Source organism: Schistocerca serialis, chromosome 2 (assembly GCF_023864345.2).
Source record: "Schistocerca serialis cubense isolate TAMUIC-IGC-003099 chromosome 2, iqSchSeri2.2, whole genome shotgun sequence".
NCBI lineage: Eukaryota > Metazoa > Arthropoda > Insecta > Orthoptera > Acrididae > Schistocerca > Schistocerca serialis.
This window is the reverse complement of record NC_064639.1, coordinates 1,091,519,496-1,091,547,255: the sequence shown is the minus strand read 5'-3', so window position 1 is coordinate 1,091,547,255 and position 27,760 is coordinate 1,091,519,496. Positions and strand designations below refer to the sequence as shown.

The 27,760-nt window shown below is 38.9% G+C and overlaps 2 protein-coding genes across 5 annotated transcripts in view; one reads left to right on the top strand and one right to left on the bottom strand.

The window, feature by feature from the left end:
• Window positions 1–4,192, top strand: part of LOC126458546 (nucleolar protein 10) — a 99,985-nt gene extending 95,793 nt beyond the window's left edge. Inside the window, exon 14 of the mRNA XM_050095662.1 lies at window positions 3,954–4,192. Coding sequence (XP_049951619.1) covers window positions 3,954–4,085 — 132 coding nt within the window. The 3' untranslated portion in view covers window positions 4,086–4,192. The remainder of the gene's footprint in view (window positions 1–3,953) is intronic.
• The window catches only part of LOC126458547 (tRNA 2'-phosphotransferase 1), a 71,390-nt gene continuing 47,761 nt past the window's right edge, over window positions 4,132–27,760 (bottom strand). For all 4 annotated transcript variants that reach the window (XM_050095664.1, XM_050095667.1, XM_050095663.1 and 1 more), the window contains 2 exons: window positions 14,207–14,438; window positions 4,132–4,410 (listed from right to left, as the gene is read on the bottom strand). In XM_050095664.1, the coding sequence (XP_049951621.1) occupies window positions 4,286–4,410; window positions 14,207–14,438 (357 nt within the window). In that variant the 3' untranslated portion in view covers window positions 4,132–4,285. The remainder of the gene's footprint in view (window positions 4,411–14,206; window positions 14,439–27,760) is intronic.

The following is a 27,760-nucleotide window of genomic DNA, read 5'->3' as shown; positions in this document are numbered from 1 at the left end:
CGAACCTGTCAAGCACGACTACAACAGGTAAAGCTTACCACAATGTTTCCCAGAATGTTAATTCATTCTTATTCATGTTTAAGTTTTGGAATTCTATTTCTCAATTGCTCTTAATGGAACACCTGCGACAGCATGCACTATCAATATGTTCCAATACATCACATATAAAAATGGGATTTTTCTGGTGCTATTGGTGATAGAAATTAAGGGTCATGTGTTGTGGACAGCCCTTGGGCTAGGGACCATATGTATACCCAACATAAGGATCATTTTAGTATAACTTTCATACCGTACAAAGTCAAAGTTTGCATTTAACAGGGAGGCACCATTTAGTTCATGGGCTGCTCCTGGGTTAATAAAAAAAAGCTTTATTTTAACAGTGTATTCTCTGTGCATTTATCTAGAAATGCCATCTTCCCATTTTCAAAAATCTTTATCCGTAATCAAGAAACATCCCAAAAACATGGTTTTTGGGTGCAAAAACCAAGCCACAGGTTCCAAGATGGCAGTGCACTGCAGATGGCTGAAATTTTTATTACATACCATGGGGTAAAAAAAAAGTCTTTGGCAGAGCTTGTGTAGTACACATTTATGCTGCTAGGCGTGTGTAGCACAAAACTCATTGCCAGTTCAGTGCTGCCTGTGTTGTCAACCTGGCTTGTTCTGTTCATTTGCAGCGATTGTTTTTGCTAGTGCTGTTTTGTTCTTGTTTAATTTTTTATGATGCCAAGTTTAAATTAACAATGGGCAGCTGTGAAATGTTACTTTCTACTTGGTAAAAATGCTGCTGAAACTGTTTTAATTTTGAAAATAGGTTACCAAGCTGACGCTAAGAAAAAACTGAAATGTACAAGTGGTTTGCTTGATTTAAAAATGGCGACAAGTCAATTGGTGACAAAGCTCGTTCTGGATGTCCATCAACTGCCTTTCAACGAAACTATTGAAAAAATTTGAGAGCTTGTGCTCACAGACTGTTGACAGACAACTGATCAACTGTCAGAGATTGGTGGGTTATCTTGGAGCTTGGTGTTCACCAAAAGAAACCCGATTTGTGGCAGACAGGAGGCTGTTTCTTCCAGCAGAAGAACGCATCTGCCCACACGGCCACCTCCGTTAGACAGTTTTTAGCTAAAAATGCCATGGCTCCGCTGCCCCCATGCACCTTCCACACCTGACTTGCCTCCATGTGACTTTTTCTTATTTCCAAGCACGAAAAGGGGCATGAAAGGACACCAATTTGATGACATTGAAGAAGTCAAGAAAAAGTGAGGGAGCAGCTATCAGCCATTCCTAACGAAGACTACAAAAAATGTTTCAAGCAGTGGAAGCACTGGTGGGACAAATGTTACAATGGAGAGTATTTTGAAGGGGATAAGACCCCCCTCGTATTGCTAAGATCCCAAACTTCAACAATCGTGAACATTTTCTTTTCATATGAGTGACATGCCCTGCTGTGTGGGGAAAAGAAGGGAAACAGTGGAAAAACGCGTCGGAGCACAAGAAAGAGAAATATACTGCTGCTTAAAAGACTCAGCTGAACATTGCGGTACCAGCTCTCTCATTCTACCTTCCTCAGCACCGTTAAAAATTTTCCCAAAAATTTTGCCATGCAAACATATTTGTGCTTTTTTATGCTGAGAGAGGAGGAGATGGTGGCAATGGGGAAGAGATGGAAAAGTAATAAATACTAGAAGACAGGAGACAATGACAGTAATAGGACAGGGCTAGGAAAAGAGTGAAGGTGCTGGTACCAGTGGGAGAGAAAGATAGAGAGGAGGAGGAAGTGGGCGACAGCCAGTTGACAATGAGAGACAGAGTCTATGGCAATGAAAGCGAGACAGCAGCAGTGAGAACAGGAGGGAGAGAGAGAGAGATAAGAGACAGTAGTAGTAGGCCAGAATGAAGGATTCTGTGGCTGTGAGACAGTGACAGTTAGAGAGATAATGACAATTAGTTGGGATGAATGAATGAGTGAGAGGGAATGGGTGAGTTTCAGTGGATGGGTTTGCGTTACGTACAGTGATGGGCTAGTTGGTGTGAGTGAGATACTTTATGGGAGCTTATAGAAGTGAGAGGTGTTGAGTTGCATGTTAAAAAGGGTACGAATATGTTTGTATCCCAAAATTTTTGTGAAAATTTTTAAAGATGCTAAGGAACACAGAATGAGGCAGCTCGTACCTCGCTTTTCAAAAAGTTCAAATGGCTCTGACACTATGGGACTTAACTTCTGAGGTCATCAGTCCCGTAGAACTTAGAACTACTTAAACCTAACGAACCTAAGGACATCACACACATCCATGCCGAGGCGGGATTCGAACCTGCAACCGCAGCGGTCGCACGGTTCCAGACTGTAGCGCCTAGAACCGCTCGGCCACCCTCGTCGGCCCTCGCTTTTCAGTCGGAGCCAGCCTTTTAAACGGGAGCATATTCACCTTTTTTTGTGCTCCAATAGGAGCATTTTTCCACTGGTATTATTTGCTAAATTCCTGACAGCCCTGTCGTTGAAAGAGTCGAGTAAATATTACAACTTCTTTACTTCATATTAAAACAATGATAAATGAAAACAAGTCTTATTCATTCAGAATAAAAACTCAAAACTTTCTAATGCAGAAGTGTGAAGTGGAGAGAAATGACATGTGTAGTCAAACCTAATAGTGAAAACTACTTTCCTGGTTTTAAATGTGAGAGCTTGCAATGAAGTAACATAACCAAATCTGTATGAGTGCGGTGTCCATAGAAGATCATTACCATTTGAAAATATTATTTGGCATGGCACAAAACAAATGTTTTCAAAGTATCATTATGCAAAATGAACTGTGACACTGCAAGTGTACTCATTTGATTGCTGTTGACTTCCATCCTCCAAACCTGCACTCAGGTAAATTAATGGTTTTACTTATGAACATGATTCAGTTATAAGTCATGACACAGTCCACAATAGAAAGTTCAACTGGCATTATTCATGTGGTGAGACAAAATATTCTTTCTTGGGGCAGTTATTTTTAGGAAGGGATTTTGGGATATTTTTCCAGAAGTGAATGTTGAAAGTGCCTTGTAGTGATGCATTATAAGCAGGAGCTTTGAGGGTGATCTCTCCTGGGGCTCCTGTGAAGGGGAAGAATTCATTTGTGGCTGTCAGTATTTCTTCACAAGTTTTGGCATGTGCTATCTACAACTGGCAAAAGCTGTCTGAAGAAATGAGTCATGGCAAAGCAACCATAATAGCAGGACTGACTTGCGGACAAGCCTTCAGGTGCAGACTGCGTACCCAAGCATGAAATAACAGGTGTTTATGTGATGACGTCTACACATAATCTCAGGTAGTGCGGTGGTGTGTCATAGAAGTAATTATAATAAGTTCGAAGGATGGCATGTTTACCATTAGCTGTAAAAAGTTATTCTTTATTTTCTACCAGTTTTGGTTATAGTGATCATCTTCACAGGAAGGAAAAAAGGTTAGGTGTATATGCAATTCAGCTTTCCATTGGATCAGTTGAAAACAGTTATAAAATGTTTACAGAATCACTTGTAATAGCCATGATTTCAATACCAGCACAAAGTTGATTTCCCTTTGGTTAAAGATAATGATCATTAAGGTTCATACTAAAGTCAGTTTTATGCTGGTATTGAAATCGTGGCCTGTTATATGTGGTTCTGTAAACATTTTATGGCTGTGATAGTTTTCAACTTACCCAATTGGAAGCTGGAATTGCATATCCATTTAATGTATAACTGTTTTTGTTCCTGTGCAGATGGTCACTAGGAGCAAAACCAGTTGAAAATAAAGAATGAATTTGTGCAGCTGACGGCAAATGTGCTATTCCTCAAATTCCTGACAGCTGTATTAAGTCACCTCATTAAATTGTTAATTACAATATGTCTTTAATTTTACAACTCACATTGAAAAATTTTGTAACCTATAGTTACACCTGTGAATTCCTTGTACATTTCAGAATGACAAATATTCAAAAATGAAAAAGCAAGCAGAGCTCCATAAAGAAGAACGACGTAAACTTTCAAGACCTGCAAGAGGCCTACGTACCAAAGGGAAGTCCAAGTTCTGGATGGGAAGGCGAACATTGTAGGATAGGAGCTGCTGGAAATTGGAAGATCTTTAGTTCCAGATAAAGATTTTGTTTGCAGTGTATATTTTGTACAGAAATATATATAATTATTTTTTAGAAACAATTAATGTGCATTTTTATTTACAGAAATTAGTCACCCTCCTTTCTCCTCTGTCTGTACAGATCTGACAAATATTTACATGTTTACTGTATTCATTGAGTCACACTTCTAATTCTCTTCCGTGTTTATCAGTAACCTTTTTGAAGTATTTTGGTAGTATCAACCCACTGTCATTTCCTGGGCTCAGTATAACATTATTTGAGGATCTGTAGAATTTCAAACCATCTGCAACAATACAAGAATTAGAGATCAGTGACATTTGAAAACTTATATGAAATTGGTCGCATTTCTTGAACTATGTACCAAGAACCACCCCATCGCACCCCCCTCAGATTTAGTTATAAGTTGGCATAGTGGATAGGCCTTGAAAAACTGAACACAGATCAATCGAGAAAACAGGAAGAAGTTGTGTGGAACTATGAAAAAAATAAGCAAAATATACAAACTGAGTAGTCCATGCACAAAATATGCAACATCAAGGAGAACGTGGGCTCAGGAGCACCATGGTCCTGTGGTTAGCGTGAGCAGCTGCGGAACGAGAGGTCCTTGGTTCAAGTCTTCCGTCAAGTGAAAAGTTTAATATTTTATTTTCAGACAATTATGAAAGTTCAGGCACTCACACATAATCAACTTCGCTCTCCAAAATTCCAGGACATGTTCAGATTTGCTTGGACATATGCAGGATTTGACGTTCTACACATGGAAAAATTTGAAAACATTAAAAACATATGTTTTGACAGAGCACAGGGAAAACTGTGACTGTGAAACTGTTGCATTCATTTGTTACAAACTCTTATGTTTTCATCACTTTTTTGGGAGTGATTATCACATCCACAAGAAAACCTAAATCGGGCAAGGTAGAAGAATCTTTTTACCCATTCGCCAAGTGTACAAGTTAGATGGGTCGACAACATATTCCTGTCATGTGACGCACATGCTGTCACCAGTGTCGTATAGAATATATCAGACGTGTTTTCCTGTGGAGGAATCGGTTGACGTATGACCTTGCGATCAAATGTTTTCGGTTCCCATTGGAGAGGCATGTCCTTTCGTCAACTAATCGCAGGGTTTTGCGGTGCGGTCGCAAAACACAGACACTAAACTTACTACAGTGAACAGAGACGTCAGTGAACGAACAGACAGATCATAACTTTGCGAAAATAAAAAATTAAACTTTTGTCTCGAGGGAAGACTTGAATCAAGGACCTCTCGTTCCGCAGCTGCTCATGCTAACTATGGGACCACGGCGCTCCTGAGCTCAGAATATCCTTGATGTTGCCTATCTTGCGCATGGACTACTCAGTTTGTATATTTTGCTTATTTTTTTCATAGTTCCACACAACTTCTTCCTGTTTTCTCGATTGATCTTCTGTGTTCAGTTTTTCAAGGCCTATCCACTGTGCCAACTTATAACTTGAGTGACATTTCACTGTTAATGAAATCTGTTTCATTGAACTTACCTCTGCTGACATCTTTGTTTATAAACTGGGAAGAAAACCTGTTTTCTCACAGTATAATCAAAAACATGTGCCAAATATTCCATTAAATTAGCTGTGCGTACAGCTTATGGTGTTGGGGGTCATGTTATAAAAATGGAGGAAGATATATATATGAGAGAGAGAGAGAGAGAGAGAGAGAGAGAGAGAGAGAGAGAGAGAGAGCTAGCTTTATTCTTAAAAATTGTTCTGAGAGTTGGTGATAGTAAAACTCAGTTAAACCTGAACTATAATCTGCACAATCACAATAAAAGACACAAAAAGTAATTTCATGTGACTTTGCCTCCCTGTCAGAATTCAGAGAGGAGTTATGTTCTCTGATGAAAAGGTATTCAGCAAGCTTCTGTCTAACATAAAACAAGAAAATGGGATTCTCAATCAGTTCAATAGAAAATTGCAAATTATGGTTATCTTGTTTCAATGTTGAAAATTCCAGTTATTTTTGTGGTAAGAAGCATAGTTAACTGTAAAGCACCATGAAAACTTGTAGTGTATTGTAAACAAGTCTCTGTTGTTATAGCTGCATGTAACTATTTCCTTTGAAAAATACCTAAGTAATAAATTAATATTAAGCTACCAATATGAAAAAAAACAGCAACAGCTATTTATTTTATATCCTAGATGGAGAAAATGTGCCCACACAAGACCTGAGACTACTTGGGTGATTATTACAGAAACTGGAGATAGTGTCATAATGCTACAAAAACTGAATTGACAGCTTTCTACTTCAACAGTTGCTTAGCAAACCAACCACTAAATGTCACCTATATCAAAACAATAAAGAACAACCCTCACCCTAAGTATCTTGGAGTCACAATGGATCATTCAGTATTCACCTCACTCACTCGCAGAAAAGTTAAAAGACCAAGAACAACATTATCCGGAAGCTAGCTGTAACTTCTTGTGGGGGCTCATTATCTGTACAGCAGCCTTGTCTCGTATATTCTGTGACTGAACATTGCACACCAGTATGGTACAAGGGTGTGCATGTCAGTAACGAAGATAATCATTTGAACAGTACCATGAAAATCATAACGGGCACCTTGAGATCAACTCCTCTATCTTGGCTGCTTTCTCTCAGTAACATTGCTCCACCACATTTGAGATGACAAGAAGCAGTGACTCATGAATCGGAAAATATTAAGAGTATCTGCCCAGGAAATTGTGCTCAGTCCACCTAGCATCCAGACCTCAAGTCAAATAAACCATTCTGGACAGCTCGTGAGATCCAGCTATCCAAGACTGAAGATGTGTGGAAGGAGGCAGGGAGAAACACCACCATACACCAACATGGTCTCAAAGACCGCCACATGTATGTCAGGCTGCAAATGCCTAAAAGAACCTGGTGTCAACTGATGTGGACACGGAAGAAGTCCTTCATGTACAACTGGGGACACTCAGGCTCCCCATTTCGTGACTGTGGAGCTTCAGAGCAGACCATTGACCACATTGGAGAGCAATGTCTCTAAAGATGTTTCCATGGAGACTGGAGGATACCATCAGTGCCTCTCCATTTGAATATTCCTTTTGTGCTTTATTGTGTAAATATTGCTGTGAATTGAGTAAGTGTAACCACATGATAAATAAATAAATAAAAAAGCAGTTATTTATTGTAAACTCTTCGGATCCTGCGTGTCGTATACAACACACAAAATCGATTATTTTTCAGCTGACAGAGCAATAGTGTTTATGCGATGAGGCCTAACTTTGTGCTTTCACCACTAGATGTCAGGAGTGGCATAAATCTGATTTCATAGTGGTTTTGCTCATGTGCACTGACCTGTGAGCCATTTTATTGAGACGTGCAAATGGATTAGAGCACAGCCAAAGCAAAGTTATTTAAGTATGAACACTATACTTTCATTTCTTTATATATTGCCTTTATTTTAATTTAATCATGTTTGGGATAGAACAGAGTTTTTTTAGATATGGCGTTTGAAATAATATCTGCCAAGTTTGCATGTTTTTTTATTTATTGAATCTTAACGTGTCGTATATGACACAATGGGACTGTGGGGTGCAATTTTTCTTTGTTTGTAATTTGGAATTATTTTTAATTAAAAATTTGTGTGCAGGTTAGTGATATTTGCATTAATTTCTTTTACTATCACAAGCAACTTTGGACATGGATAGTGATACCTCTGATGTAGAAGTATTGTCAAGTGAAGACGATGCTGAACAGATATTTACTCTGCCTGTGAACAGCACTGGATGAGAAATGTCGAGTGAATCTGAAGAGGATAGTGATTACCAGTGTTTTAAAACTGGACTACATGATCAGTGGTGAGCCTGCCTGGCACCATACAGACATTTTTAAGCCTCTTCCACCTGCTCCAAAATTTGATGCATCCCTGTGCCAAGGGAAACAAACAGAGCATTATTTCGTAAAATATATTCCTGAATCCATGTTTGAGCTCTTGTTTGAATTGGCCATACTTTGTTCATAAAGAAAAACTTCTAATTTTTTGGTGTGTGTGTTGCAGTGTCATATTTACGGTATCCCAGAATACTTGTGTACTTGGTAGACGCCACCAGTGTACCCAAAGTTGCCGAAAATATTTCAAGAGGCCAGTTCTTTTCAATAAGGAACTCAAAAAAACTTATTGTAGGTGAAATTGTGGCAGCAGAAGGTTTGAAGGTTCGTCCTTGGGTGTCTTCGTAATCCAAGAACCGAAAGTGTTTCGATTGATGAACAAATGATCCCTTGTGGGCTTCAACAGAAATGAGGCAATATGTGAGAGATAAACAAAACCCATGTGGCCTCAAGGACTTTTTTGTGTATGAAGGAAAAGGTGACACCATCATAGAGGGCTCTCATCGTCTCTATATTGGTGGGAAAATGATAATGAGACTTGCCAGATCATTGCTCGAGTATGCAAGATTTACATGGGCCATTATTTTACATCAGAAGGGTTACTTGATGCCCTACATGTAGATGCATGTTGTCAAGTAACAGGAACAATCCATATTCCAAAAGAGGACTCCTTGCATATGCTGAAATGGAAAGAAGAGGGGCCATGCTGCTATTCACTACTCTGTGTGAGGCGATGGACAAATTGCTGTTGTTAAATTGTTTGACAATAAGCCTGTCATCAATTTTAATAAACATTTTTGGAACAGCGATCAAAAATTTTTTAAGCCTGTCATCCACAGATAGCAAAACGCCCACATCACAATGTAGATGATGGTCAAAGGAGGATCATTCTTGCATTAATGAATCAGTACCACACACTGTATCATAATACAAAGCAAATATGGGTAGAGTTGATTTGTTGGATAGAATGGTTGCTGCTTACAGACAAGCAAAAGCAAGTAAGTGGACAGTAAAAAGGATCTTGTATTTCTTTGAATTTGCATATGCTGCAGGCTGCATAGAATACAGGAAAGACTCTACTGCATTGAGGAAGATATGTTGTCATGCTATCTGAAATTCAAAGCAGACATTTGAGAGTGGTTGATGGTTTTGCAAACAACATATGAAGAAGTAGTGTCTGAATCAGAAGCCCCACCATCAGTAGTCATCCATCTAAACAGAAAAGAACATCAGGAATCCTTCTCACGTCTGATATAGTAAATGATGGAAAGAATCATTGTTGCAGAATGCCTGGATGCAGTGTGGTAGTGATTCGAGAATTTCCACATAAATTCTGGAACTGCTTGACCTTCTGCCGCCTTGAACACGCAATGTTTTAAAGATAAGTGTGAGAGAGCCTATTTACTGTGCAGCACCTGTACTGTTCCTAAAGGAAAAAGGGAAGTATCGTGACAGAAGTCACACATTTGGTAGGAATTATACTGGTAAGTTTGGATTCTATATACCACTAGCGTTATTAGGTTTTATGAATGTCGGAAAGAACATGTTCATTTTTCCCAGAGTCGCTCCAGATTGCAAACGGCATTAAATAATGTCAGTACTGAAAAAAAAAATAGTACAAAAAATTAGAATGAAGGATGAAATATTTAAGTGTCCATGACACCTGGAATTTACCACTGGAGCTGAAGAGTGATGCGGAACGATATCATAAATAGAGCCTTACATTCTAAAAAACAAAGTAGAGTAAATAATCAGTGGGAAGACAAAAATCAGAAGCCTGCTCTATGGAGTACAAGGAGTTATGAAAAAAAATTGTGTGTATAAACTTATGTAGTAAATGATTACTTTTAAAATGTGGATTGTTACTAGGTACGATATTAATGTACATAATGATTATGTATAAAATATCACGTGTTCACTCTAAGGAGGGGGATATGAAGTGATTCGAGAATTTCCACATACATTCTGGAACCACTCGACCTTCTGCCGCCTCGAACACGCGATGTTTTAAAGATAAGTGAGAGAGAGCCTATTTACTGTGCAACACGTCTGTGTATGTGCAGGAGTGACGTTTGTCATGGGAGGACAGGAGCTGCGTCAGACAAGCGGCACCAACAAGTGTTTGCCGATCACGCTTTGGAAGCTGTATTAAAAGGACAAGGAGTGTTTCGTAATATTCCATGGTTTACGGTAGTGTGATAATTGTTAAAGAGACAGGTGAAGCGTGGACTGAACAGGGACTTTATGGGACTCACTAGAGGCGAGACATGTTAATAATATGTGGTGGTTATTAAACCAGCCATGACATAAAAGTATATTAATAGAGTCTAATGTTTGATGACTCAGTTGGCTTAACATAGTTCAAATATTTATACAAGAAATGGTAAAGTGGTATCCTGTTGACGTGAAAATATACAATGATTGAACTGAAAGTTTTCTACGAGTACCCAATTATTTCAAAAATAGTCTTTTAAATTCCTATAACCAGCTATAGTCTTTGGAGAAGAAGCTTTTGGGAGATCGACTTAGCTGAATATGCAGAGAAGAGGGTCGGCTAGACCTGTCACGTAAGTCATCTGATGAGAGAGAAGTGTGAATGCAATCCAGTTTTGCACCGCTCCTCGTGTCGTCAAAACATTAGTGTGTCAAGGGTCATCTGCACTAATTGTAAAGTCCATCTGTGCCTAGTAGCGAATAGAAACAGTTTTAAAACTTACCACCAAATGTAAATTATGTTTAAATATGGTTTGTGGGTAAAAATAACATTTAAAATGAAAAATAGCAATTATTTGTGACTCGTTTTTTCAAGTAATTTCCATCCTGAGACACAATGTGCCACACTGAATATCCAAAATATGGTTTTAAAAATTTGGGGAAATTATGTTGAATGATATGAACGTCTATAGTAAATATATAGAAATGAAGCAAAGCCCAGTTTTACTTATCCTGGGTGTGAAGAGGATAACTGATGAAGGAGCACTCTTTTTCACTGTAGCTGTTTTCCTGCTAGGTTAACAGGTTATATTTAACCTTTTTGACTACAAATAAAATTAAGCATTATACTCATAATTTATTGTTAATAAAGTGTACAGAATAAGTTTCAAAGACTTGCACTCTCTTTTGTTAATGGGTACTATGACTCAATCCACATCCCTTGAGATTATCTTCATTGATGGCATCCAATGTTTTTAGTCCCTACTAACTCGCTACTGATATTCACAGACTGCGTATCACGTCTGGCTTTACTTGAAAATGGTTTGCATCTAGACCCCACCTGTGACTTTGATTCTGCTGTTATGTAAATGACTAAGATGTAGCCACTGATATACAACCTATGAAATGTGCAAATGGCTACTAGATCCAATGTTGGCCGTACTTAAAGCTTTCACCTTAGTCTGCTGTGATGAATTTGTTCCAGTGTGTCATGAATGTTTCAGTAATTGTCCATTCCTTGGAAGTACAGGAAAAATATATCAGCCCACCCTCCTTGGGGAGAGTCATTCAACATGTTGGTGTGAGAATCTACAACTTCTTAAAGGAAAGTACAGTACTGCCTTTGCATATTTTCTTCAATCCTAGAGAATGAAAAAATATAATTGATCATGTGAAAAAGATACACAAGCAGCAATCACTCATGGTCAGTTTGCAAAAAGCCAACAGATTTCACTAATGTGAGAGCTGGTGCAGTGTTTCAGTACAAAAGGAGAAGTTCCATCAGCTTTTCATAATCCAAGTAGTAGTATGACACATGCCATTCAGCAGTCACCAAGTCTAGATCCAGTGAAACATTGGTGAGATTTCTGATGATTGTAAAAATGACCTGAACCTTCTCTCTCCACAACTGTGATATTTTTATTTTTTTCTGCTTCTGGCAGGTGCACCTACATCATGGAAAGATGAAACAGCACATTGTTGTTAAGCTTAACACGCATTGTGGTGTAACCACATCAAAGGATATCGCCGGCTGAGGTGGCCGAGCGGTTCTAGGCGCTTCAGTCCGGAACCGCGCAACTGCTACGGTCGCAGGTTCGAATCCTGCCTCGGACATGGATGTGTGTGCTGTCCTTAGGTTAGTTAGGGTTAAGTAGTTCTAGGGGACTGATGACCTCAGATGTTAAGTCCCATAGTGCTCACAGCCATCAAACGATATCATCATCATGTTATTCATTTCCTTTCAGCGTGCCAATTTGAGCCCTTTGAGCATGAGGCCATATGCCTGGTGTTGGATTGGATTGTTGCACTAAATGGCCATATCACTTAGATAGGTCCATTGGTCTGAATTTTCCAAACACTCATACGGATAAAAGCCACTTTCAACAATTACAACTGATACATTGGGGGTACTGAAAATTGCAGCAAAATGATGCATACCAAGAGGTTACTGCAAAGACGACATTCCTGGCTGGAATGAAGGCAACTAAAGGCTTCTCAAAGAATTTGAAGACTGGTGATTTGTTAATTACATTATTCTAAGTCAACAAGAGATAAACACGTACAGAATAAATAAGCAAATTACATACCTAACATAACATTCAGAGATCAGACACTCCAATACTGCAACACTCCAAAATACCTCAGAGCTACACTATATAGATCACTGACACAAAATCCAGCTGTGGAATGTGGTAGCCAAAATCAAACTTGGAACAAGATACTCCAGAAGCTTGCAACAGTCCTGTTGTTACACCTGGCTAAACACTGTTTACACTAAAATAAATGACACAGCTCCCAAAAAGTGCAGGGGCTACTGGTTTTTAATAATATTTCATACCATCAATAAGAAGATCACGGTCATTGCTGAATGAATGGGTGTTCAAGAATAAAAAACAACCTAGAATTACCAATTCATTCAAAATTTTCATTATCAGAAAACCGGCAACTGAGTTCTAGAAAATCATCGTGGTGAACAACAATCCTTCTGCAGAACAGTCACTTCGATGTGTAAGAAGCCTCGAGCAATCAATGGCAGGATTAAATTTCCTTGATGCATCACCAACTAATTAAAACTGCCTGGGAGCAACTAACAGATTTTCATCTACCCCAATGACACTGGTGCATACTATGTGGATCAGAACTGACCGTGGCAGATGTGGAGCATTGCTGCACCAATGAGGATGGAAGTCCTCTCCTGAGTATGTACACATTGAAGAGCCGCAACCTGTACATCATATAACATTTGAACATTCTCTCGGAGCATCCATAGGGTCAATGGAAGACCCTCACAATTTGTCTGCAGAAGCTTCTCACTAGATTTCAAACATGGAACTAAAGCTGTGAACTCATGACAACTTGAGAATGTGTGTATCTGTATAAAAATGTATATATTTATTATGAATAGTTATCTGGTATTTACTGCCATCATCATATTATAATTAATTGCTCTGCAGTTTATTCAATGTTTAGCGTCTTGTCTGGTCCTACAAAATAGTATGCAGTCATGTTTCCTACAACAACAAGGTTTGGCGACACAAAACATTGCATGATTGCAGATCTTGAAAATTCTAACAATTTTCAAGAGAGAAGTTCCCGTCTTCCAGATTCAGTGCAACTGTTTTAACTGTCAACCTGAAAGGGATGCACACTCCAAAACTACATAACAAGGAACACACTTCTAGATTGAAGCAATTTTTTATAATCATACAAAGTCACAGAATAAAAACCAAGTTACCAAAGGTCTGTCTCTTTGAGCTTTGTTCTACAACAGTGCTGTTGTTGAGGAATTTCTGTTCTGACAATAATAAAACCTTTGATCATGACCATTATATTGGCCTATCAATGAAGGTTATATTTTTTCATCAGTATAAACATAATTTTCATACTAAGCAAAACACGTTGCACAAATTTCAAGGATCAGAAATTATCTCGGTGTACATGCCGCGTCAATTCGGGATAAAACTCCAAGCTTTCGACCACTACCTCCATGGTCGTCGTCAGGGCTAAAACTGACTGTCGTGAACTAGCTAGTTCATTCAAGAAATACGTCGCGAAAGACTTTGTAGCCATCAGAAATTATAACAGAAAACAACTCACAACTTTTAGTTAAGCATATCAAACACACAATTCCTGCAAAACTGAAAATGGGACTGTAACTTGAATTTCTTTTAATTACACTATTCCCCACAGTTCCCACTCAGTTGAGCAGTTTAGTTTGTTGTGTTTATTTTTTGACTTTTAAACATGGACATACAGTATAGTGTTCATAGCTATTTACCTGCAAGAGCTTTTGGCATATCAATGTAGATATACAAATCAGCTGATTTACGCATGCCACTTATAACTCCTTCCTTGCCAGGCTCACCAGGAGCAAAATGAATGTGCATTCTTGACATGCGACTCAGACCTTCATGCTTAATCTTTTCCCAGTGCTTCTTGTATGTTCCATGTATAACCACAGGAGTGTTTGAAGATTCTAGTATTGGATCAAGATCCAACTTCTGTATGGCCTGTAGAAAAGGATTATTAGTATCTTCTACTACAGGTTACGCTTTTATTATGCTGGGAAAGTGGAGCTAATTTCCAAGTTTTACGGTACGGGAAACATAATTGATGTCAATGACAGGTTATTTAATTTCCATGTCTTTAAATAAAACAAACACCAGAATAATTTCTGCAACAAAAGGAGCTACATAGTGCTTCTGAAAACTGTGACATATATATGTGACTGTCTTAGCAACATCTGTTGCATAAGAGTGGCCAAAACCTTTGTGATGAACTTTCAAGAAAAGTTTATTGAAAAATAAAACTAAATATTCACTAATCTATCCATGATATAAATACACCACTAGTCACATTTTAAGATGCATGAAATATTTACGAATGATTTTTATTAACTGTTCTTTTAATATTACATGTCATAGTAAGAGAACTACAGCTACAAATTGTCAGTTCTTAATATAACTCTATTTGTAAACACAGGAAGTACCTCCAAAAAGCAGACAGACTTGATCACTTTGAATTACACCGATCAAAGCACAAAATTATTCCCCATTTTCAAAATGGAATGGTCACCAGTAACATAACTAACGATCTTTTTGCTGATCTTTTAATACTGTGCAATAAGGCAACATTGTTATTTTCTCTCTCTGCATGAAATAGAATGGTGATAGTCTCTTGGTTTACGAAACATGTAATTTACCAATGAGTTCCTGGAACAATGCTTGTCACTAAGGAATCTTGTGAACAGTGTGGAAGTTCCGTAGTAATCAGATTTAGCATCACAGTTGTAACCAACTATAATAAATGTGATAATGAAAAAATACAGATCATTGAACTTTCTTCTTGTATAGGAATGTCAGTATACAAGCCATATAATAATCCTTTTCAAATGAGGATCAGGAGTATCAGAAATAAATATATGTGTGTAGCTGGGACCTTTAGCAGACACAGCTCAAGGGGATTTCACAATAAAGATTAAAACTGCCAAGACTTACATAACTGAGACAAATCAAGCAAGTAGTGGCTCATACATGATCCAATGGTATTGCAGTCAATTAAAAGTGCAAGCCAGTGCCAAGGCTATAAGACTCACAGAACTTTTGAAAAAAGATCACTTGGTGACATTTAATATTTAACACACAACGTAGACTAACCATATGCTACATGGTTTCGACTTGCTGTAGATCCTAATAAGGTCCCTTTTTCAGAAGAGGCAACATGTTATTGCCTCATAAACAGTATAATTGCAAAGTTATAAGCAGTGGCAAATTTTGTTAGTGTTACAATTTGAAGTAGTGCTTACACGAGACTGGTTGGAAAAGAACGAGTTTGGTGCAACTTTAGGAGTCTTGAGTGATCACAGGAGAGTTGGGGTGAAGGAGAGTGACCCTACAGGATTTAAATGAAGCTTCAAAGCATAGTTTGTCAAAAAGTCTGATAGTTCTACAGTAGCCTCAAGTGGATAGTTTTAGTCAATAGCGAAAAGACAATTTCAAAATACTCATAGGAGGAAGTGAGAAGTAAAAGCAAACACAAAAGTGAAGCCAAAGTTTGTAGTTGCTATTTGATGGCAATAACTAACAAAATAAAGTGCTACATTATGAATCCATACTTCCTGTGTCCTCAGCAGCTGGGGCTAATCATGGAAGATAATTCTAATTTACATGAATGTTAAAAATGTTTAAGTACTGTACTTGACAACAGGTATTAAAACAGCAAATTAATTCTGTGAGGTCAAGGATAAGCAGACTTTTTCTAGAAACGGTGACTATTTCAACTTTTTTTTGTCCTAATGTTGAATGTGAAAAAGTAAAAGGGCTTTGATAAGGAGAGGACACCAGAATCAGCATGGAGTTAATAAAATCTTATCCAGTGTATGGATATTGAACATTTTGAGATACTCTAAGTGAGCAGTCCACTCTCATTAGTTGTAATCCATTTGGTGACCTCAGTTTAACTAATCACAGTAACTGTAAAGGAACTGAGATGGCCACTTAAATGTGCTCCTGGTCAGTATTGCTTTGTTAGATTTATTAGGAAGTAGCAATGCCATCAGAGGGGTACAACAACATTTGAGAAGATGTGGCCATAACATTATGTTAATTGTATGTCAAGAAATAAAACGTGTTTATAAGGAAACTTTATATTTACAGTGTATTAAATCAAGTGTTGCAGATTGCACATTTCAAGAAAAAGAATATGATACTTATAAAACTTATTATTTGGTGAAAAATGAATGGAAGCAAATCACTCTAGCAATAGTGTTAGGCGCTTGAATTGTGTGTAAAAAAAATCATTTTTTACAGTGGCATTAAAAGGGAGGAAAGGGCAAACAGAAGGATTTCAATAGCCATCCATAAAAAACACAGAAGATATATCAAATGCTGGATGGAAATTGGTGAGATAATAAAGACTGTAGAAATCTCAAAATATGCCCATGAAGTTGTCATTGTTGGGGCTAAGGCACCTATAAATGACACTAAAAGCAAAGTCAAAGATGAGTTTTATGAAAAGTAAAACAAGTGTACTAGAAAGCATAAGAATCTGCAAGAAAAATTTTAGTGGAAAAGTAGGGGTTGCCACAGACAGTGGAGTAGTGGGAATATACATGATGTTTCAAAAAGAATATTTGTATTACAAAGTATTATTTTATTAGAAAGTATTATTTTGTCCAAACTATCAATCGCTGCGCCTTGGCTCGGCTATTGGAGAAACAAATACGTAGTCTAGTTTATATTAATAGCCACTAGATGTCAGTTGTCTTCTGTTTTGGTTGGTAACTGTCACAAGTTTAAAATGGCTACTCCGCAGCAGTAATCATTTTGTGTTCTCGAGTTTGTGAAGTGCAGTTCTGTGATTACAGTGCAAAGACATATCAGGTTGAGGTACCAAACCGATCCTCCGAATGAGTGGAACATTCACAGATGGTGTCGACAGTTTCTGGATACAGGATTTGTATGTAAAGGAAAGAGTCCTGGCCACCCTCGTGTTCCTCAAGAAAAGTTGCACGAATTCAAACTGCTTTCCAATGTAGTCCTTCAAAATCAATTTGTTATGCCCATAGGGAGTTACAACTGCCTACAACAACAATTTGGCGTGTTTCGGTTGGTTATGAAGCCATACAAGCTCTGTGCCCTGATGACAAACACAAATGTGGCATTTTGTAATGAGATTCTTGATGCTATTGACAATGATAACACTTTCACACAATGCATTGTGTTCAGTGATGAAGTGACTTTCCATGTTAGTTGTCAGGTACACAAACACAGTGTTTGAATTTGGGACCTACAGAACCCACATGCAGCCACTGAACATGTACGAGATTAGCCCAAAGTCAATGTGTTTTGTACAATATATCAATCATCTGTTTATGGCCCATTCTTCTTTGATGGAAACATGGTGAATGGTCAGCAGTATCTCGCTGTTACAAAACTGGTTGTTTCTGAGGCTGCACAAAGACAACTTCATTTTTCAACAAGACAGGGCACCCCTTCACTGGAGTTGTCAAGTGCGTGAATATCTGAATGAAACTACCGAACCATGTCTCAGCTGGGCTCCATGGTCACTGGATTTGACACACTCTGACTTCTTCCTATGGGGTTTCATTAAAGACAATGTTTATGTACCACCACTCCCGCAGAACCTGAAAGTGTTGAAGAACCGGATCCATACTGCCATAACATCAGTGACAAAGGACATGCTTGCTGAAGTATGGAAGGAATTTGAGTATTTATGTGATATTGTTCATTTCGCTGATGGAGGACATATTGAACATCTGTAATCTGAACTTGAGAGGTTCGTAAATATGTGTGTAGTGTTTCATATGCGTTTGTCTTAAAGTTTAATAATAAATATACGCATTTGAAATACGTAGATTCTTTTTGAAACACCCTGTATGATGAGACAGTAAATTACACTGGGGAAAGATTAGTTGATAAACGTGAGACTTTGTCCTTCAAGATTTTAAAGGGTTTTGTTCCTCACAAGCAGATCTGCAAGCATACATGGAGAGTCCTCCCATAAATATCAGGTCAATAACGGACTATATTATTCAAAATAAAAATTTCAATTTAAGAACAAATGATGTTAGAGCCTACAGGGGTGCATAATACGGCTCAGACAACTTCCCATTAGGTGGCAGATGATAGTAACATCCAAGGAACAAAAAACAAATTAAAGGGGCAAATACAATAGAAGGTGGATATAATACGGTAGTTGGGGACATGATTTATTCCAATGTTACAGCATACCCACAGTATATTGAGAGTAAACCACGTAATGACAAAGTAGGCATGGAAATTTAGGAAGAACACATAATACAATATACACACTGCACAACATTGCATTTAAGTTTAAAGAACATTAGATGTTAAACACTTCGGAAACTGACAAAATAGGGTACAGCAACTAGGCAAGCTCCACTCAAACATCACTCAAACAATAACGATTTTTAATATGGTATATAAAGTACTGGATGATAATTTACAACACTTCCTGCAAGCTACAGTACGTCATTATTCTACAGCATTACAGAAGTCAGTCAGCTTTCTTTGGTGGGTCATTTCATGCAGTTTCTTTAGTGCATACTGTTTTATGCTCGTAAGGTGCAACAACTCAATTTGGTCTGGTTCACTTTGTCTCTCCATCCACATAGCACTTTATTTATATTATCCAGTACTTCACATGGACTAGAAATATAATCTACACTTTCTTCTTCAACTTCATCATCCTCCTCCTCAACTGCTTCACTACTCTCATTTCAAACAGAGTCAATAATGTCCTCATCGTCTACAGTCTCCAAAATCAGTTCCTTTTTGTCGATGACTACCCAACAGCACAAGCCTTCAAGATCAATATTGCACTGTAGAACATGACATGCTGACTGGATGTCACTACTGTTGGAATCTATGTCACTGCAACATTCATCTGTTGCATTTTCTTCAATGGAACACTTGGTTCAGCAATTCCTAGTAATGGTCACACTGATGCTTTGCCACACCAAGCCTTCTGAAGAAACAACACACTTAAGATTTACAGATTTCAAGAACATTTCCATTTCCTCATTTGAATTTTCTATTGAAGTGGGCATTTCATGGTAATAATGAGCATTGAGTGCACATATTATACACTGATCCAGCAGTTGAGTTAATACCACCATGGTTTCCTAGCAAAAACAAAGTTTTTATTTTTCCATCTTGTGATTGCAACACATCAGCAGGTGGATGATCTGGACAGTGAGCAGGGACTAATAGAGTGTCCTCTCTCAGTTTAAGTGACTCTAGGTACTTGCTCACTGATGGAACAAGCTCTTCTTGAAACCAATAGCTGAAAATGTCACATGTCATCCAAACATTCTTTGCATGCTTTTAAGTGTATTGGAATAGTGATACGTATACATTCTTGAAATATCCCGGGCTTTTACTTTTACCTGTACAAAGAGGTTTCAACTTATGGCTCCCCAATTTATTTGTGGCAAAGAGGAGGGTTATTGTGCATTTATACATTTTCAAACTCGTCTTATTTCATTATTTTTTTTTTTTGTATTGAGAGTTTTGGTTGGAAGCAATTGAAAATAAAGTGCCATTTCATCACAGTTATACTCTTTATAATCATTTACATTTTCACCTAACATTACTTTGTGTAGAATTTCACAAAACTGTGAAGCAGATACACTGTCAAAAGAGCTTGATCTCCTTCAATGGTTGTTTGGCAAATTCAGTGGTGACATTTCCATCTCCAAAACCATCCATTGGAAACTATAAAATATTTGTTGCCATGTAAATCAAAGTGAGATTTATCAGCATAGGCTTTAATAATTGATCCGGAAAGTGGTACACCTTCACTGCTCTTTATTAAAAACCACCAATAAAGGCATTTGTCAAGTTCACTGTCTTTTTTCCTAGTTTATTGCTTTTTCTGCCAATTCTCACGTCACTTTCAACTGTGTTTAGAAAACTTCTAAGTTTGCTCTCTTTTTTTTCACCCATCTGCTGATTGTTGGTTCAGGTACACCACACTCGCATGATAAATTTGCTTTAGTTTTACCTTTCTTCACACGATCAATAACTTTTAGTTTATAGCTCGCAGAATAAAATTTCCATTTCTGTGATGACAAGCACACAGAAATCTAGACAATGAATGAATAATTTATGATCCACATGATGGTTGTGCTCATTTCAATTACTGCCGAGCACTATTGCGTAATCACTTTGTTGACTGCATTACAGTGTTAATTGTGAGGTGTGAATTCAAGGCTTCTGTCCAGCAACAATGCCGGTATGTTGATAAGACAAACTGTAGGTTGATTTTACTTCTGCCCATTTATTTTGGTCATCATTTAGAGTGTTTGTAGATTGGAGCAGTAAATTATACTGCAGAAAGGCTACATGCAGACTGTAATAAGACTTTTGTCACATTTATAAAATATACTGAAGAAGAGAAATTTGTTAACATCGAGTATAGATTTAAGTGTCAGGAAGTCGTTTCTGAAAGTATTTGTATGGAGTGTAGCCATGTATGGAAGTGAAACATGGGCGATAAATAGTTTGGACAAGAAGAGAATAGAAGCTTTCGAAATGTGGTGCTACAGAAGAATGCTGAAGATTAGATGGGTAGATCACATAACTAATGAGGAGGTATTGAATAGAATTGGGGAGAAGAGGAGTTTGTGGCACAACTTGACAAGAAGAAGGGACCGGTTGGTAGGACATGTTCTGAGGCATCAAGGGATCACAAATTTAGCATTGGAGGGCAGCGTGGAGGGTAAAAATCGTAGAGGGAGACCAAGAGATGAATACACTAAGCAGATTCAGAAGGATGTAGGTTGCTGTAAGTACTGGGAGATGAAGAAGCTTGCACAGGATAGAGTAGCATGGAGAGCTGCATCAAACCAGTCTCAGGACTGAAGACAACACCAACAACAACAACTGTGAGTGCAAAAATCATTCATAAATGATATTTTATTTTGGGGGACATACCTTATACCACATTACATACAACTTCGTGTTGTATCGTATCACGTTATATTGGGCTTCTACTGTATTCCAAGGACAGTGGATGCTATGAAATACAACATAAGTAGTTTGAAACAAGAGTCTGTACCATTTCTTTATAAATTACAGTTGCTAAATAAACTGAGGCACTTAGAAGAAGGAATGGTGGAACTTATGTACCAAGTAATTAAAAAATGCATACATAAAACAGGATTTGAAGCACTGGGCCAGTAAGAAGAAGAAAGAAAGAAAGAAGCAATCACAATAGTGGACTCATAAAGCTTTGAAAAAAAAGTAAACCTAAAAAAGATGTTTTATAATGATTGGCAGAAAACGGGACAAACATGATTGAGCTTTCTATGTTAGAATGGACAGAGAAGTAAGAGAGGATGTCTGTAAAAGGAAAAGTGAAATGTGGGAGGATAAATGTGAGGTAATCAACTGATCCATGGGGGCACAAGAGAGCAGCAGCATGGATAATGGCTGCATGGCTGAGGAAAGAAGTAAAAGAAAGAGCAAACTTGCCAATTATCAGTCTGTTAGAGTGGGAGAAGCATTTTTTTTTTTAATGCCTTCTACCGGAAGAAAGAACAGAGTACAAGGAAATAAAGTGGAAGACAAGGATGCTTTCTGTCTCCCACGCTCTTTAAGATATATGTGCAGAAGGCACTGGATATGTGGTACAGAAAGTGCATGGGCATTGGGACTGAAGTAGGGAACCAATGTACTGATTCACTTTTCTATGCTGATGATCCGGTTGTTTTGGCAAACAACGACGAGGATATAATCATATCTTACACGCTTGTGAAGATGTTGGAAGAGTATAAAATGTTGGGTCTGAAAATTAATTTTGCAAATACAAAATATCTTTGTTACGGTGAGGATGGAAGTAACTTGGACATTGGCCGACATCATATTAAAGTGTGTAAAATATCCTATCACATGATAGAAGCTGTGACAGATATCCGATAACAGATCAGGTAGGAAAGTGTGGCTGTGCAAAAATTAAATCCTAAAAGTTAAAATGTGTTAACACAAATCCATTGTATAACCAATAACAAGCTACGGAAGTGAGTGATGGGAATGCACAGAAAAAAATACAAAGAGACGTAGAGCTTTAGAAATGGGCCACTTGAGAAGAGCATGTAGAATTTCCCGACATGACCATGTAAGAAATGAGGGAACGAGAGAAGACGCAGACTCCTTGTAGTATTATGGATAGAATAAAAGAAAGACAGCTATGATGGTTAGGGCATATCAAAAGAATGGAAAAAGACTGATGGGCCAAGAGATTACCCTCATGGCAACCACCTGGAAAGAGAAGGTGAAAAAGACAACAGAAAGGCTGACTAAGTGGTATACAAGAAGTTATGGGGGGAAGAGGATGAGGAAGAATGGCAAGATCAAGGTGTTTGGCAACAGAGATGCAGTATGCCATGACAGCTGTAGGTTCCCTACAACAAGAAGTGGTGTTCAGCAAGCTTAAAATTCGACAACACACTTTTTGACCTCTTGCCTTTTTATTCATAATACATACAGGAGAAAACACACTGAAAAAAAGGAGAGGAACTGTTCAACCTATTATTTTTAGAGTTTATGTTACAGTGGGAAATCAAAAATAAACACCTAAAAGTAATGGCCCAACATCAGTGAGGTTTTATTCATATGTTATGTAGCTTGTAAAACATAATAATCTCAGGGTAACATACATATGAAGAGATTGTCTTGGACAGCAATTTCAGTACCTTGTGTAGTTTTCCCTGCCTCTGATGCAGACTTATAATCATACACAGAGGCAACCACAGCAATGTTGGACACCATTTTGGGAGAGTGTGTTACAAGTTATTCCACCTGTGGGTACAACTTGCAAAGGAAAATAGCCAGTAAGGCAGATCAGACCAAGCACTGTATCACCTCGTCCAACATATGCTTAGAGTGGGCGACATCTGAAGATCCTGTTGGCTATGGGAGCTGAATAAACATCATGGAGAGCAGAAGTGTGTGCTTAAGCAGCACGCTTCTGCATGCTAGAAAGTCCTGAATCCAGTCACAAATCTGGTCCGACATTCTGCAAGCTAATATTTTGTTGACTAAGCGACAGTGTGGAACCGCATCCATTGCCTTCGGGAAGGCAAGGAACATGGAATCAATCTGGGGAGGACATCTGTCGCCCTCTTAGAGCACAAGGATGAACAGATCAAGCTGAGTTTTACAGGATCCCATTTATGAAATCCACCATGATTTCTATGAAGGAGAGTTTCATTCTCTGAAAAGATCTTAATATGCAAGTATAAAACATGTTCCATAATTCCAGAAAGCTGATGCCAGTGATATGGGTCTCGAATTATGCACATCTATCCTTTAAAACGGAAATTACTTGTGCCTTCTTCCAATTATACGGAACCCTTTGCTGCCCCACTGAACTAGAATAAACTTCTGCCAGAAGGGGAGCAACTTGTATAGAATCAAATACATATTTCATCAAGTTAAACTGCTTTTTCTGTGTTGACTTATTTTAGTTGATTTTATATTCACTTATCTAAATATGTCATTTTAGCATTTATGCAGTAAGTGACAGGAGATACCATATTATGATTTACTGCAGTGAAATAATTTTGCAAGACTGAAATCAGTACTTACCATATAGCGGAGGTGCTGAGTCGCGATAGGCACAATAAAAAGATTCACACAATCATAGCTTTCGGCTATTAAAGCCTTTGTCAGCAATACACACACACACACACACACACACACACACAAGTGCAACTTGCACACACGTCTGCAGTCTCAGAGAGCTGAAACTACACTGCGAGCAGCAGCACCAGTGCATGATGGGAGTGGCGACTGGGTGGGGGTATGGAGGAGGACTGGGTGGGGAGAGGGAGGGATAGTATGGTGGAAGTAGCAGACAGTGAAGTGTTGCAGTTTAGATGGAGGGCAGGAGAGAAGGTGTGGGGGAAGGGAGGGGGTAAGTAACGGAAAGGAGAGAAATAAAAATAAAAAGAAATTAAAAGACTGGGTGTGGCAGTGAAATGACAGCTGTGTAGTGCTGGAATGGGAACAGGGAGGAGGCTGGATGGGTGAGGACACTGACTAACGAAGGTTGAGGCCAGGAGGATTATGGGAACATAGGATGTATTGCAGGGAAAGTTCCCACCTGTGCAATTCAGAAAAGCTCGTGTTGGTGGGAAGGATCCATATGGCACAGGCTGTGAAGCAGTCATTGAGATGAGGGGTATCATGTTTGGCAACGTATTCAGCTACAGGGTGGTCCACTTGTTTTTTGGCCACAGTTTGTCGGTGGCCGTTCATGCCGACAGACAGCTTGTTGGTTGTCATGCCTACATAAAATGCAGCACAGTGGCTGCAGCTTAGCTTTTAAATCACATGACTGGTAGCCCTGCCTTTGATGGGATAGGTGATGTCAGTGACCGGACTGGAGTAGGTGGTGGTAGGAGGATGTATGGGACAGGTCTTGCATCTAGGTCTATTACAGGGGTATGAGCTAAGAGGTAAGGGATTGGGAGCAGGGGTTGTGTAAGGATGGACGAGTTTATTGTGTAGGTTCGGTGGACAGCGGAATACCATGGTAGGAGGGGTGGGAGGGATAGTGGGTAGGACATTTCTCATTTCAGGGCACAACGAGAGGTAATCAAAACCGTGGTGGAGAATGTAATTCAGTTGCTCCAGTCCCAGATAGTACTGAGTTACGAGGGGAATGCGCCTCTGTGGCCGGACTGCGGGACATTGGGAGATGGTGGGAGACTGGAAAGATAAGGCACGGGAGATTTGTTTCTGTACAAGGATGGGAGGATAATTACAGTCAGTGAAGGCTTCAGTGAGACCCTTGGTATATTTAGAGAAGGACTGCTCGTCACTGCAGATGCGACGACCATGGGTGGCTAGGCTGTACGGAAGGGACTTCTCAGTATAAATGGGTGGCAGCTGTCAAGGTGGAGGTATTGTTGGTGGTTAGTAAGTTTGATATGGATGGAGGTACTGATGTAGCCATCTCTGAGGTGGAAGTCAACATCTAAGAAGGTGGCTTGTTGGGTTGAGTAGGACCAGGTGAAGCAAATGGGGGAGAAGTTGTTGAGGTTCTAGAGGAATGTGAATAAGGTGTCCTCATCTTCGTTCCAGATAGCAAAGATGTCATCAATGACTCTGAACCAGGTGAGGGGTTTACGATTCTGGGTTTTTAGGAAGGATTCCTGTAGATGGTCCATGAATAGATTAGCATATGATGGTGCCATGCAGATGCCCATAGCCGTACCGCGGATTTGTTTGTAGGTAATGCCTTCATTGTTACATTCCATCCTGGATTTTCCATTGTTTGAAATCAGTACTTAGTGTTCTCTCTATCACCTTTCATTTTGGTGCCAGTATTATCACTGAGAAAAATGTATAAATGAATTTGATCCATTTGATGACTTAACGGAATGTCAAAATTGACTAGGATTTTCATCAGCAGGTAAAATTTACTTTCAAATTGGCAACAGAATGGGCTAGCTGATTTTCTGTCCAATGTCTGTTCAAAAAATTTCAGAACTTAGTCCACAAAATTTTTCTGTGCTCATCTTTTACTTATTGTCCATGGTCTACTTTGAATACTCTGCTCCACAATTGGTACACCACTTCGAATGCCATTTCCATTTCCAGAAGCAGTCTTGATATGCCTCATGCTGGACTGTGTGAAGCACTGTGTGTTAATTTTCTTTCATTTCACCTGTTGTTGCAAATCTTCATTCTTTCTATGGGGTTTCCAGGTCTGGAGAGTACAAAGGATGAGGCAGCACAGTGACATCATTTTTTGTGTAACAGTCACGCACCAACAGGGATGACCGTGCAGCTGCGTTATCATGATGCAACAGCCATCAATTGTCCGCCACATTTCAGGCCATTTCCTTCTCACATTTTCTCACAGGCATTGCCACATGTCCTGATAGTACCATTGATTAGCATTTTGTCCCTGTCGCACAAATTCATGATGAACTAATCATTCAGAATCAAAGAAAACTATCAGCATGGCTCTGACATTTCCTCTGACCTGGCGAGCTTTTTTTGGTCTTGGAGAACCTTGATCTCAACACCATAACTGTAGACCAACATCTCATCACCAGTTATGGTTCAAATGGCTCTGAGCACTATGGGACTTAACATCTGAGATCATCAGTCCCCTAGAACGTAGAACTACTTACACCTAACTAACCTAAGGACATTACACACATCCATGCCCGAGGCAGGATTCGAACCAGCGACCGTAGTAGTTGCGCGCGGTTCCAGACTGAAGCGCCTAGAACCGCTCGGCCACTGCAGCCGGCCCACAAGTTATAATTGTCTTAAGGAAGAACTGGTTCTCATTTGCGTAATCCAAAAGCTCTTCACAGACTGCAAGGTGCCAGTCTTTCTGGTCTCTCATGAGCCATGGGATGAACTTGGCAGCAACATGATGCATTCCAAGATTCTGTGTCAGGATATCATGATGTGATCCAACTGAAATGTTACATTCTCCTGCAATCTCTTGGACAGTCAGTCTTTGACTGCCATGCACAATTTCAATGATGTTCTTGAAATGAGCATTGTTGACAGACGTCGAAGAGTGTCCTGAATGAGGGTCATCTTTTACTTCTGTCTGGCCATTTTTAAACCATGTGAACCATTTGTAGCACCGAGTACTTTTTAAACATTCCTCACCGTAGGCTTCCTGCATCATTTGGTATATCTCTATAAAGGTTTTCTTGAGTTTCACACAAATTTAATGCAGACGCGTGATACAACATTCTACTCAATACAGCACAGAACAGACATGCAACAATGAAACTTCAGCAGTTACACATTAAACACAGGCATGTGCAGGGATGCCAACCACATTTGGCTCCAGCACACCACTGGCACGAAATTATGAATGTTTCGGAATTGTTTGAACAGACCTCGTATGTACCCTGCACTGAACAGTGTTCCCTTGTCATACATCAGAGGATGTTAATGCCTGATACACTTTGGTAGTTGCTGCTCTAGTAATTGATGGTGCACACATTAAATACGACTAGAAACAACTTTGTTCCTTTCATTCCACAAATTGCATTTTCTCTCTACAACTTTACAGATAGGTTGCATGGTGATATGTGAGATAATGCCAGTGAAAGAAAACGTGGTGAGTGGCGGCTGTGGTTGGGATAGTTTCCAGCAAATCATTCTTGGTAGTCCTCCATAACACTCTGGGCACAACATTGGTCCTACAGGGTGTTTCAAAAATGACTGGTATATTTGAAACGGCAATAAAAACTAAACGAGCAGCGATAGAAATACACTGTTTGTTGCAATATGCTTGGGACAAC